The 12989-nt window shown below is 35.9% G+C and overlaps 1 protein-coding gene across 16 annotated transcripts in view; it reads right to left on the bottom strand.

The window, feature by feature from the left end:
- Positions 1–12484, bottom strand: part of Prp40 (pre-mRNA processing factor 40) — a 214917-nt gene extending 202433 nt beyond the window's left edge. For 7 of the 16 annotated variants that reach the window (XM_071678357.1, XM_071678364.1, XM_071678353.1 and 4 more), the window contains exon 1: positions 12360–12465. Coding sequence is in view for 5 of the 16 variants with exons in the window: in XM_071678358.1 (XP_071534459.1) it covers positions 12360–12362 (3 nt within the window). In the remaining 11 variants the exon portion in view is untranslated. Of the gene's footprint in view, positions 1–10739; positions 10845–12359 lie in introns of all 16 variants that reach the window. The other 9 variants (XM_071678358.1, XM_071678365.1, XM_071678366.1 and 6 more) reach the window with 3 other exon arrangements.
- Positions 12485–12989: the final 505 nt, after the last annotated feature.

Below are 12989 nucleotides of genomic sequence, written 5' to 3'. Positions count from 1 at the left end.
AATTAGACCCAAGGTAGATGATCACTGTTATGATTCATATGAATGATTGAGCTGGAGGTACTTTTAAAGAAGTAACTGGGAGCTATATAGTTCTAAGATAAAATGACAATGATGTAAGAATAAGTAAAATGTGTTCATCTAAAGGTATGCATGTAGTAATTACATACTTTCAACACATGGATTTCCAAAATATATGTGATTTAGATATGGAAATGTAGAAGGAAGCATGACTGATCTATTTAAGGATGAAAATTAAGATGATTTGCTTAATATATGATCTATAAGGGAGTTATGTGACATTCATAAATCATGTGACAGTAATAAGTTGATTCACACATTTTCTAGATATAAAGATGCAAGACTATGGAAGCATAATGAATAAAAGGTATGAACTCTGAGCGTCTCCCATGAAAAGTTGAATGACAAACTAAACATTCTTCACAAACTCACAAAATGGAGCTAAGGATATGTGAAAGCAAAAGAAGAATGCACATATAGTGGATATAACCATGCTATCTATGTATAAAAAATAAAAGAATAAAGATCAGTACAGAGGAGTGGAAATGTAACAGAACGAAATGAAGAGAAAAGCATACTCGCAGGAATGTGGAAAAAAAAATGACTGGGAATCTTATGATAAAAAAGGATAATATTTTGTTTATATCAGGATGGACAACTTGAGACAATATCAAGTTCTTTTCAAAAGGTGTAAAAAGAATCAGAAAGGAGAATGTGAAAAATTTTTACAAATGAATGGTACACTGTTGCCAAGAATGAATAAATTTCTAGAAAGAGATGGATAAAATATTTTGAAGAACACAATGACTACAGTATAAGAGACGCACATATCAAGACCTGGGAAAGAGAGAATGGGTAGTGTGTATGGAAAATAAAAGGATACACAAGGAGGTGAACAGAGCAATAATGTATCTGAAAATGAAAACTTAAAAGCATGAAGTTAGATGGGATAGGGAGTGTGATGAAAAGCAAAGGTGAAAAAGCTACTGAAACGGATAAGCAATCATAGAGATGGAGAGATGATGGTAGTGTTTGTTTCACTGGATATAAAGGCAATTAGAAAGACTTCCAAGTCAACTGAAGAATAATCATAATTCACACAAATGAAAAAGAATACGAGTGCGATGGATCAGGCAATACTGACTGCTAGAGCTCTTGCAGATAAAGAGCTTTTAATGGAGGAGGAGGGTATCAAAATCAAATTTTTCTAATTCAAGCAGGGTGCTATAAAAGCTCTAAAAAAAATTTACATCAACTGTTCTGAGAAGATACATAATAAAATTTGCAGAAAAGGACTCCATAAATTCAAACTGTATTGTATGTTGCACACTATAACTTTCAAAACTGGAACACTGGTACAGGTAATGCTTTTGTAACAAAAAAAAATAATATAATATAAAGATGGAAACATATACTGCTTGCCATAAATGTTTAATATTTCATTAATAGTTAGCAGTATATCATACAAGATGGAAATGAGTTGATGATATACAAAGTACAGATGAATTAATAGGCACAAAATAGATTTTTTTTTTTTTCCGAAAGAAGGAACAGAGAAGGGGGCCAGGTGAGGATATTTCCTCAAAGGCCCAGTCCTCTGTTCTTAACGCTACCTCGCTAATGCGGGAAATGGTGAATAGTTTGAAAGAAAGAAAATAGAATTCATCATAGTTGCTCTATACAGTTACTGTAAGGCTGTTCCATGCTTAATTAGATGAAGGTGGTAAGAATTATGTAGTTCATCTTAAAGAAAATACTGATGGCTGATCTAAATAAAACCAACACCCTCATATTTACAAATGAACAGTCTCAATTTAATGTAAGTTTGCAAGAGGAAAAACTGATTTTGTGAAGAAGACATATTTGGAAAATACATTCAAATAAGAAAGCAATGAGAAAAAAAAATGAGACAAAGGCAATGCAGGGAAGAAGAGTTTGAGGTACTCTAAGAACTTTGGAGAGGAAGAAGAAAGCGAGTGTAAATTGTGCAAGAAAAAAGTAAACTGAGCAAGAAAACACAACTGTAAACTGTGCAGGAGAAAATCAAATGTATATTGTGCAGAAAACAGGCAGGAGTAAATTATGCAGGGAAAAGAGCAAGTATTACCTGTGTAGTAAAAAAAAGCAAAAGTAAACTGTGCAGGAAAAAACCATGTGTAAACAATGCAAGAAACCTGCATGAAGAAGTACAGTGCTTGAATTAACTCTTTGAAAATGACAGGAAATGTTAGTTTTCTTAAATATGATCGAGAAAAATATCTTTAAAATCAATAACCAGAACTACTCAGAATGAATCAACATACAATGTATTAGATATAAAGAGTTGTCTAAAATGAGAAAGTCATTAGAAAGGTATATGGAAAAATAACCCATGAATGGACACAAAAATCTGACGATTAAAGAGACATAAGCGACAACTGGCCACCTAAAGTGCAAAGTGAACCAATACAAAGTGCTCTAGTAATGTGGAAAACCAAGTTTACTTTGTTGTACTACATACTGGGCATTTCATGCAACAAGGCCAGCCCACCATATTTTAAGTTTCATGAAAACGTGCATCAAAGATTTTAACATGCAGACAACTATAAAATCATTAAATACCCATCAATTTTGATGAACTATAACTCACAGATATATTGTCATTGAATATTGGAGTGATAAAGAGGATAGTATACATTTGCTAGAAATGTAAAAATAAAAATACAAAACAAACAGATAATTACTGTATGACGTCCAAAACAGTATTTTCTGATATATGCATTCATTAGTTGAAACAGTATACTTCAGCACTTACAATGAATGCAGATGCTTTTACATTTGTCTGCTGTGGGTAATGTGGGTGATGAAATTAATAATCCAACAGATCACTTCAAAATCCCCAGAACTTATAAACTTAGCAAAATAAGTATTTTTCAGACAATTACCAAAAACCAAAAAATTATCATAAGTACCCTTAATTTTCTCCATTCCTAAAAACTTTTTGGACCATGGTGGGCTTGTCCTTGTTGCACAGAACACCTTATATGAAATGAAGATAAAGCTGTACGCCAACAGGTCTGAGACTAAGTACCTCCTGATCCAACTCATTATAAACATAATGGAGATGCAGATAACTGGAAGCAACAGATATGCTGTCAATCACTGTACACCATTAGTTTACCTTCAATTTAATCAAATGATGGAAAATTCACCATCCTTACACGGCAAAGATATTAAGTTCTGTGGACTTTCATATTAGCTTATTTCTCTTATAAACAGACACATCGATAATCCAAATCACTATCATATGCAACACTCCATCAAAATGTTATCTTAAGCCCACTTAATAATTCAGTCAAAATTAATCATTCAATATAAAACTCCAAAATAAATGCATTCTACAGTAATCCCCACACCCTTAAACTTAATTATCATTTTCCTCCAAAGAAGTCGATACAATCAGTAATAATGTGGCATCAGGTGTGCAAAAAACTTCCTATGAAACAACAGTAAGGGAAGTGTCACATGTGAACTCAGATGTACCCACACACACAAAACCCCCATTACTTCATAATGCTTGGGGCTCTGGCCCTTAGGAACTATTGAAAGTTATGAATCAACCCAAATAAGGAAAACATGCTTTATTTTTCTCAAATTCAGAAGTCCCCCAAAAATGCTTTGGTTATTCATAAAATGACATATCCATGTAGCCTGCTGCACCAGTGTCTGACCTCCACCCCACAAGCATTTGTAATCTTCCCAGTACAAAGGCACAAACATGACCATTCCACTCTCAACTGAGAGTATCATCAATTAGTATTGAAATCATCTCAAATTATGAACCACTGATAACAGAACTGGAAATCCCCAAGACTAAAGCTCCAATTAATGCTAGTGGAAAAACAAAATCAAAGAAATATCTGGTACAGACACCAGTCACAATTCCAAAGAATTTGCATTGGTTAGTAATATCTAAAATGTTCTTATAACTTTTATGCTTTATATGAAATTCCAAAAATATTATATTTATTCATACTCTCATAACTTTTTAATTCTTCTTTTTTATTCATAATCATTATATTTGGTTGAATTAAGCTGAAAATGAATCATCTGAGGATGAATGTACTTGGATGCATCTCATAACAATGGGAATTCCTCCAAGAGACAAAATACCAGAGGAATGTCTGGAAAGACTCAAAGAAGCACTTGATACAAGTGTTAGACAGAAAAGCACAAATGCCCAATCCAAATAAGAACATCAGCAAGCCTACAGCAACTGATTTTCAATGCAATATTGCTTAAGCAATCATTATATTTCTGGTCACAGAGAACTACTTACTCCAGTTACATTTCTGGTGCTTTAACTGATTAATCAAACATTAAGGTATTATATCTAATGGTTATGTATTACAAAGTCATTTCTCCAGTATAAGGAATCCCTCATGTCAAGTAATCATTCTGTAATAACCACTAACAATCAATATGACTGAGAAATGCAGAGTAAAAATGATAAAATTCTAAAGAAAATATTTGATATTTCACAATATTCTAATAAACGAGAATAGGTTGTATCCCTTTAAACTGAACACTTTTCACCCTTTCTTTCCTGGACACTATAAAAGGCAAAAGGAAGAGAGTCCTGACAATAGAGGAGACTGAGCAGGAACTGATTATGATGGCCCAGACTCACATATGTTTCTTAGTTGTGATTTTGATTGTAGTTTTTCTTTTCAAAAAGACTTAAAATATTTTTTTAATTTACATTTCATTCATACCTATAAAAGGAAAATTTCAACAAGTGGATGGCAAAATGAGCTTGGGGTGGTAAAGTACCAAGTATAGAAATCTCATGATTTTTTTGAGCAAGGAATGTTTTTAAAAGGTTCATTACAGTACCTTCATTTCCTTATTGTGAAATTCATATCAATAAGGTATGCCCTAAACCATTGGGTTACTATCATTCAACGAAATTAAGATAGATAAGTCTTTGAAGATATACATAATTAAAATGAACAATACAAAGTAGCCATTTCACAAAGCTAGTTTTAGTAAGGAACTAAAATAAACTTCTCCCTCTTGTGATACACTGTTTACCATGGCAGTACCTGATGATTGCTGCTAGACCACCTTAAATCATAGTGCACAATCACCCAATAAAATTCTCAAAATACCCAGAGAAGCATAATGTTGCCATACTATAAATTAATCTCATGTCAGGTAGTACACAGCATATATCATACCCAACTCCTATGGATTCTACTTGAATAACTGTGTATTCTTGTATGTAAGCTCTATTTTGGTGTTCAGGTACACCTGCACAAATACTTCCAAAGGCCAACAGAACATGGACCAATTAGGCAAGCAATCCCCAGCAACTGACCAATGATGGGATATTTCTACTATAGATTTCAGGTAGTGGTTGAGGTTTTCAAAGGTTCTGTTAAGTTTTTAAAAATATTCTGTCTACTCTAGCATTAACCCCACATTTTCCCTTACAGAAACATCCCTCATTACCATTACCTGATTCAGTACCTTTCAATAAAATATAATGTACCAGTGCATGCTCCATGTAGTATTACTGAAACTACACTAGCAAAATGGAATAAAGACGCATCAAACCTAGCCTTCAAAAGAGGCTACTCATGTTTTAGGCGCTTTATACAGTTTGCTGTGATTACAGGAATATCTATGGAGTATGATTTCAAGGATTACACTTTAATAATTGTCAAATTTGGCAACAGTGAATATGGAATGTTGATTAGAGTAATAATAGGTTACAGATTTGTATTAAAAAAAACTGAGGATGCTATCAAAACCTCACATAACCATCCAGGCAGTCAAATCTTAATTCAATTTTCAAAATTCTTGATTATAATGTGCCAGTCATACAAACGAAAAAGCACCACTAAAATACTCATGATGTGAAAAAAAAAATACACCTGAGTAATCATGCATTTGCCTGTATTAACAAATATACTGTTGGTATACTTCTACTATCATATCAACAACTAAGTGAGGTTAAGATATGCTTTTATGTTCTGTTGAAATTTTACAAGTGCACTAACTACTTTTACACTGATTAATCTCATACTTTGCCAAATAGTATTACAAAAATACTGAGGGGTAACTGGGTTCATGCTTGAAAATGTGCAGATTACGAACAAAATTATTTTCGTTAAATTAATATTGATTTTTTTCTTTGTGTTTTTGCATTAATGATAGTCACCTGTATTTACAATGTGCCTGTGATGTATAGGTAATAAATTTTCTAAAACACTGAAAAATGCAACTGAATACACGCTTCCGTGATTACCCAACAAGACAAGACAACAAGGAATTACTGGAGGAAGTTTATACTACAAAAATATAAAAAAACTGAAAGCTATGTGTAAGTATGACAGATCTCCTTTGAAGCATTTAAAATAAGGGTACAGCTGTGGGGTAATTGGGATTATGGTTAGTGTTTTAAAATTCTATAAACAGACTGTACAAAACATTTTGTTAACCCTTTAGCAGGTGGGTATCCCATGAGAGACTTGATTCACATTGTTTTCAAATGAGAAAATTCCAGGTCTTGACCAATAAAGAATTGATGTTTCATCATGATGTAGCTAAACCTATAATAAATTTTTCTGCTACAGATATAAAATTTCATTTGTAAAATTTGTATGTAGCATATATGGATCTGGAGAAGGCATATTATAGAGTTGATAGAGATGCTCTGTGGAAGGTATTAAGAATATATGGAGTGGGAGGCAAGTTGTTAGAAGCAGTGAAAAGTTTTTATTGAGGATGTAAGGCATGTGTACGTGTAGGAAGAGAGGAAAGTGATTGGTTCTCAGTGAATGTAGGTTTACGGCAGGGGTGTGTGATGTCTCCATGGTTGTTTAATTTGTTTATGGATGGGGTTGTTAGGGAGGTGAATGCAAGAGTTTTGGAAAGAGGGGCAAGTATGAAGTCTGTTGTGGATGAGAGAGCTTGAGAAGTGAGTCAGTTGTTGTTCGCTGATGATACAGCGCTGGTGGCTGATTCATGTGAGAAACTGCAGAAGCTGGTGACTGAGTTTGGTAAAGTGTGTGAAAGAAGAAAGTTAAGAGTAAATGTGAATAAGAGCAAGGTTATTAGGTACAGTAGGGTTGAGGGTCAAGTCAATTGGGAGGTGAGTTTGAATGGAGAAAAACTGGAGGAAGTGAAGTGTTTTAGATATCTGGGAGTGGATCTGGCAGCGGATGGAACCATGGAAGCGGAAGTGGATCATAGGGTGGGGGAGGGGGCGAAAATTCTGGGAGCCTTGAAGAATGTGTGGAAGTCGAGAACATTATCTCGGAAAGCAAAAATGGGTATGTTTGAAGGAATAGTGGTCCCAACAATGTTGTATGGTTGCGAGGCGTGGGCTATGGATAGAGTTGTGCGCAGGAGGATGGATGTGCTGGAAATGAGATGTTTGAGGACAATGTGTGGTGTGAGGTGGTTTGATCGAGTGAGTAACGTAAGGGTAAGAGAGATGTGTGGAAATAAAAAGAGCGTGGTTGAGAGAGCAGAAGAGGGTGTTTTGAAATGGTTTGGGCACATGGAGAGAATGAGTGAGGAAAGATTGACCAAGAGAATATATGTGTCGGAGGTGGAGGGAACGAGGAGAAGTGGGAGACCAAATTGGAGGTGGAAAGATGGAGTGAAAAAGATTTTGTGTGATTGGGGCCTGAACATGCAGGAGGGTGAAAGGAGGGCAAGGAATAGAGTGAATTGGATCGATGTGGTATACCGGGGTTGATGTGCTGTCTGTGGATTGAATCAGGGCATGTGAAGCGTCTGGGGTAAACCATGGAAAGCTGTGTAGGTATGTATATTTGCGTGTGTGGACGTATGTATATACATGTGTATGGGGGTGGGTTGGGCCATTTCTTTCGTCCGTTTCCTTGCGCTACTTCGCAAACGTGGGAGACAGCGACAAAGCAAAAAAAAAATATATATATATATATATATATATATATATATATATATATATATATATATATATATATATATATATATATATATATATATATCCATTTGCTTTTCTAAGTATTTCTCACATACATTCTTCAAAGCAAACACCTGATCCACACATCCTCTACCACTTCTGAAACCACACATATGATAGAGTTGATAGAGATGCTCTGTGGAAGGTATTAAGAATATATGGAGTGGGAGGCAAGTTGTTAGAAGCAGTGAAAAGTTTTTATTGAGGATGTAAGGCATGTGTACGTGTAGGAAGAGAGGAAAGTGATTGGTTCTCAATGAATGTAGGTTTGCGGCAGGGGTGTGTGATGTCTCCATGGTTGTTTAATTTGTTTATGGATGGGGTTGTTAGGGAGGTAAATGCAAGAGTTTTGGAAAGAGGGGCAAGTATGAAGTCTGTTGGGGATGAGAGAGCTTGGGAAGTGAGTCAGTTGTTGTTCGCTGATGATACAGCGCTGGTGGCTGATTCATGTGAGAAACTGCAGAAGCTGGTGACTGAGTTTGGTAAAGTGTGTGGAGGAAGAAAGTTAAGAGTAAATGTGAATAAGAGCAAGGTTATTAGGTACAGTAGGGTTGAGGGTCAAGTCAATTGGGAGGTGAGTTTGAATGGAGAAAAACTGGAGGAAGTGAAGTGTTTTAGATATCTGGGAGTGGATCTGGCAGCGGATGGAACCATGGATGCGGAAGTGGATCATAGGGTGGGGGAGGGGGCGAAAATTCTGGGGGCCTTGAAGAATGTGTGGAAGTCGAGAACATTATCTCGGAAAGCAAAAATGGGTATGTTTGAAGGAATAGTGGTTCCAACAATGTTGTATGGTTGCGAGGCGTGGGCTATGGATAGAGTTGTGCGCAGGAGGATGGATGTGCTGGAAATGAGATGTTTGAGGACAATGTGTGGTGTGAGGTGGTTTGATCGAGTGAGTAACGTAAGGGTAAGAGAGATGTGTGGAAATAAAAAGAGCGTGGTTGAGAGAGCAGAAGAGGGTGTTTTGAAGTGGTTTGGGCACATGGAGAGGATGAGTGAGGAAAGATTGACCAAGAGGATATATGTGTCGGAGGTGGAGGGAGCAAGGAGAAGAGGGAGACCAAATTGGAGGTGGAAAGATGGAGTGAAAAAGATTTTGTGTGATTGGGGCCTGAACATGCAGGAGGGTGAAAGGAGGGCAAGGAATAGAGTGAATTGGAGCGATGTGGTATACCGGGGTTGACGTGCTGTCAGTGGATTGAATCAAGGCATGTGAAGCGTCTGGGGTAAACCATGGAAAGCTGTGTAGGTATGTATATTTGCGTGTGTGGACGTATGTATATACATGTGTATGGGGGGGGGTTGGGCCATTTCTTTCGTCTGTTTCCTTGCGCTACCTCGCAAACGCGGGAGACAGCGACAAAGTATAATAAAAATATAAAAATATATATATATATATATATATATATATATATATATATATATATATATATATATATATATATATATATTTTCAAACTTCGCCTTTTCCCACATTAGCGAGGTAGCATTAAGAACAGAGGGCTGGGCCTTTGAGGGAATATCCTCACCTGGCCCCCTTCTCTGTTCCTTCTTTTGGAAAAAAGAAAAAAGAGAGAGAGAGAGAGAGAGCCAGAGAGAGAGAGAGAGAGAGAGAGAGAGAGAGAGAGAGAGAGAGAGAGAGAGAGAATAAAGAGAGGGGGCAACATGAAAGCAAAATCAAATGACCATGCAGGCAACCATGACATCCATAGCTGCCTATCAAAAAAGCAGCTAAGTAGTACAAGATTCCATATATGAACCTGAACACTAACCTGTCTGGCAGGTAAAAGGGATATGGAAGGCCAGGGAGGAAAACTGCTCTGCTGCTGGTAACTGTATCAAATACTACGACCTCGACTGACTCTGGCTATGCCTGTTACCAACAAGCTTGAACTCATTCAATCTTACATTAGGAAGTCTCGGCACCTAGAGCATACGAGTCCTTACAGTAACAAAAATCTAGTGAGCCAAAGGATTTGTGTGTGAGAGGGACTTGGGAGTGGAAATCATTCCTAAGCAGTCAACAGTCCCATATTGGGAGAAAATTTACAAAGACAAACTGTCTGCTGGCAAACAACAGAATAACGAAAAATTTGATAAGCTATTCATACCCCTAAATAAGGCCAAAACTAAAATATGCTTCTTAGACTCAGTCATCACAACTAAAGAAGCACAAAGATCTCATAGAGAAGGTCCAGAGATGGGCAACAAAGATGGTTCCCACATTAAGAGATCTAAGTTATAGGGAAAGTCTGGAGGCTTTAAATTTACCCATCTTGAAAGAGAGAAGACTGAAGTGAGACCTAATCACAACCTTAAAGTTTTTAAGGAAGATTAAGGAAGTGGACAAGTACTTTGAGAGATGTGCAGATAGAGTGACCAGACGACATAACATCAAATTAAGTATGAAACTTGTAAATAAGAATGTAAAGAAACATTTTGATAGTACTGGGGTGGTGGATAACGGAACAGACTGATTGAGTACATGGTTAATGGAGAAAGCACAAATAAATCAAAGTGTGCATGATAGTACAGACTGTTCAAGATGTGGGGACACACTAGTGTAAAACTAGCTCCTCATACAAAATGCATAATTCCAAACAGATAATTACAGTGAAAAAACAGATCTGTTTGAAAAGAGCATTAAAAAAATTTGTAATAACTTCAGAAATTAATGAAAAACGTATCAGAGACATTTACAAATTTTGAAAAGACTAACCTCTGCAGTAACCCACAAGAAAAATTGCTGATTAGCCAGAGGCACTAAACATCCTGAATGTCATGACCTTCTCGAAGTCCTCATCATCTGTGACATATGCTTGTCCTGTTAATGGCAAATCAGTGGATCTATACAAACACATGGGCAAACATTTTACCTAAAATAAGGCAAAGTACATCTTCATAAGGGTTGTGAACACATGGAGTGAATTTCCAAGCAGAGCAGCTGAAAGCAGTACCAAAAGATATTTCCCTTTGAATTCACACCTGACATCATTTGTGCTCCCTTAGCTGTATGAAAAGTTTACAGGCATTTCTCTCTGACAATGTGTGCATTTCTACTCTTACTACACTATTACACAAGTTTTTGTTCTCTTCCCCAATCGAAAGCAACCTCTTAAGGACCAAAGAATCTGTTTCTGTTAGAATTCTTTTTATATCAGTATTTCTTTGTATCTGATGCACTCATGTACCTACGGTGAACAGAAGAAATTTTTCAAAACACACCGTACTTGCCCCTATGTTGATTTCCTAATGTTTGTCTAATTTGCCTATTATCTTACTAAAGTATATAGCTCTACTCTTCCTTCACAAATGCTTAACATCTGCAATTCCTATGTCCATTAACAAAACATTCAAATATGCCTTACATGTGAAAACTAGTATGCCTAACCTCAATTACCCCTAATTGAGAGGTAACAGGGAAAGAAAAACTTCTGCATGAAGATGAAACATTTTTGGACTTCCAATAAAATCGATAGATATGATATTCACCAGCTCCTTTTTACATAAATTCACTAACAATAATATTTAAGTCTTCATTCCCTGTCCTTATTAAACACTCTTACAGTACCTCTTATTGACTTACTTAATAATTTCTATACAAGATATCACCCTAAATCATGCTATGCAGGTATTTTTATAAAATAACACCAAGAACATGAGTAGCCATTTCCCTAAGTTAGTTTTGTCATGGAGCTAAACCAAGCTTTTACCAAGTACTCTATATCCCAAGCTAACAATGATGCAAAGCTAAACTACACATTTATCCTCAGTTCCTTCAATATTTTCCTCGGCTTATAGCCTTTAACTTTATGGATAATACACTTCAATTTTTGAGTCATCATATCCTTCTCATATCTAACCTAATAAACAACAATTAAAAACAAATGTTCCAGTAAAGCAGCAAAATTCTAACTGCCTTCTGCTGTGTGTAGGATTCCAGTGTGACACGTGTTTCTTCAAAATCCCTATACATTTCAAATAAGGTGGCACCTCTAACCTGGAGTTTTACTGCAGTGAGTTTCTCTAGGGGGATAAATAATTGTGCATACTGGATCAATTTCATGCCCTCGAAAATCAAATTAACATATTCATCGACAAAGCTTTTTAATCTGCTGTTTTTCAAAATGCTAAAAATTACTACAATTTCCATGCACCAACATATACAACAGCCTCTTCAAAAATGACTAACATGGCTTCATTCCGTGTATGCCACGGCAGCTGCCATATCTCGTGCTTAACTGAATCATTACTGTCTACATATTAAGACTTTCCATTTGATAGTTATTACGTGTGTATCTGGTACATATCAATGATCATATATTTCATGAAAACTTACCATTGCCTTCCAGTTAGAAATAGTAGTAAACAAAATGCTTCTTCAATGATTCTTCCTCAGTCGCTTCACAAACAAAACGCGTTCGTAATTTTTTCATTTTTGTTTTCAGGCTTAGACTTGATGATTAAATTAAACAAATTAAAAAAAATATACTAGGATAACTAACAGAAAGAATGATATTTATTACGAGAATTTTATTTTGGAAATCAATAAGTACATCTACACAGTCTTCTTGAACGCACATAAAAATTGACCTGCATGTGCTGTGTCGGATGGCGCGGGGAACCATCCACCAGCAAAATGGTTCAACCTAATCCCATATATGTATGTTTATCTATTAACATTAAACAAGAATCACGTAATATGGTCAGTCTCAAGCATCATATTTAAAGAAAGCAAAAGTGAAAGACAAACCCAACTGGATTATTTTATGTATATATTTAAGTCAACCAGTACAAACCAAACATGAATTCTGTGAAAAGTAATTACAAGACACGCACAATCTGGGTTAACCGAGGGAGAGGGAAATATTTTATATATCATGGTGAAATAACGTGTAGACAGGAACTAAAACACAACAAAACCTTGTAGTATAGTCAACAAACAGTAGTAAAGCTACTGTCTCAGTTA

The sequence above is a fragment of the Panulirus ornatus genome, chromosome 27, assembly GCF_036320965.1.
Source record: "Panulirus ornatus isolate Po-2019 chromosome 27, ASM3632096v1, whole genome shotgun sequence".
Taxonomy (NCBI): Eukaryota; Metazoa; Arthropoda; class Malacostraca; order Decapoda; family Palinuridae; genus Panulirus; species Panulirus ornatus.
Note: the sequence above shows the minus strand (reverse complement) of the source record. Positions and strands in the feature narration are given on the sequence as shown.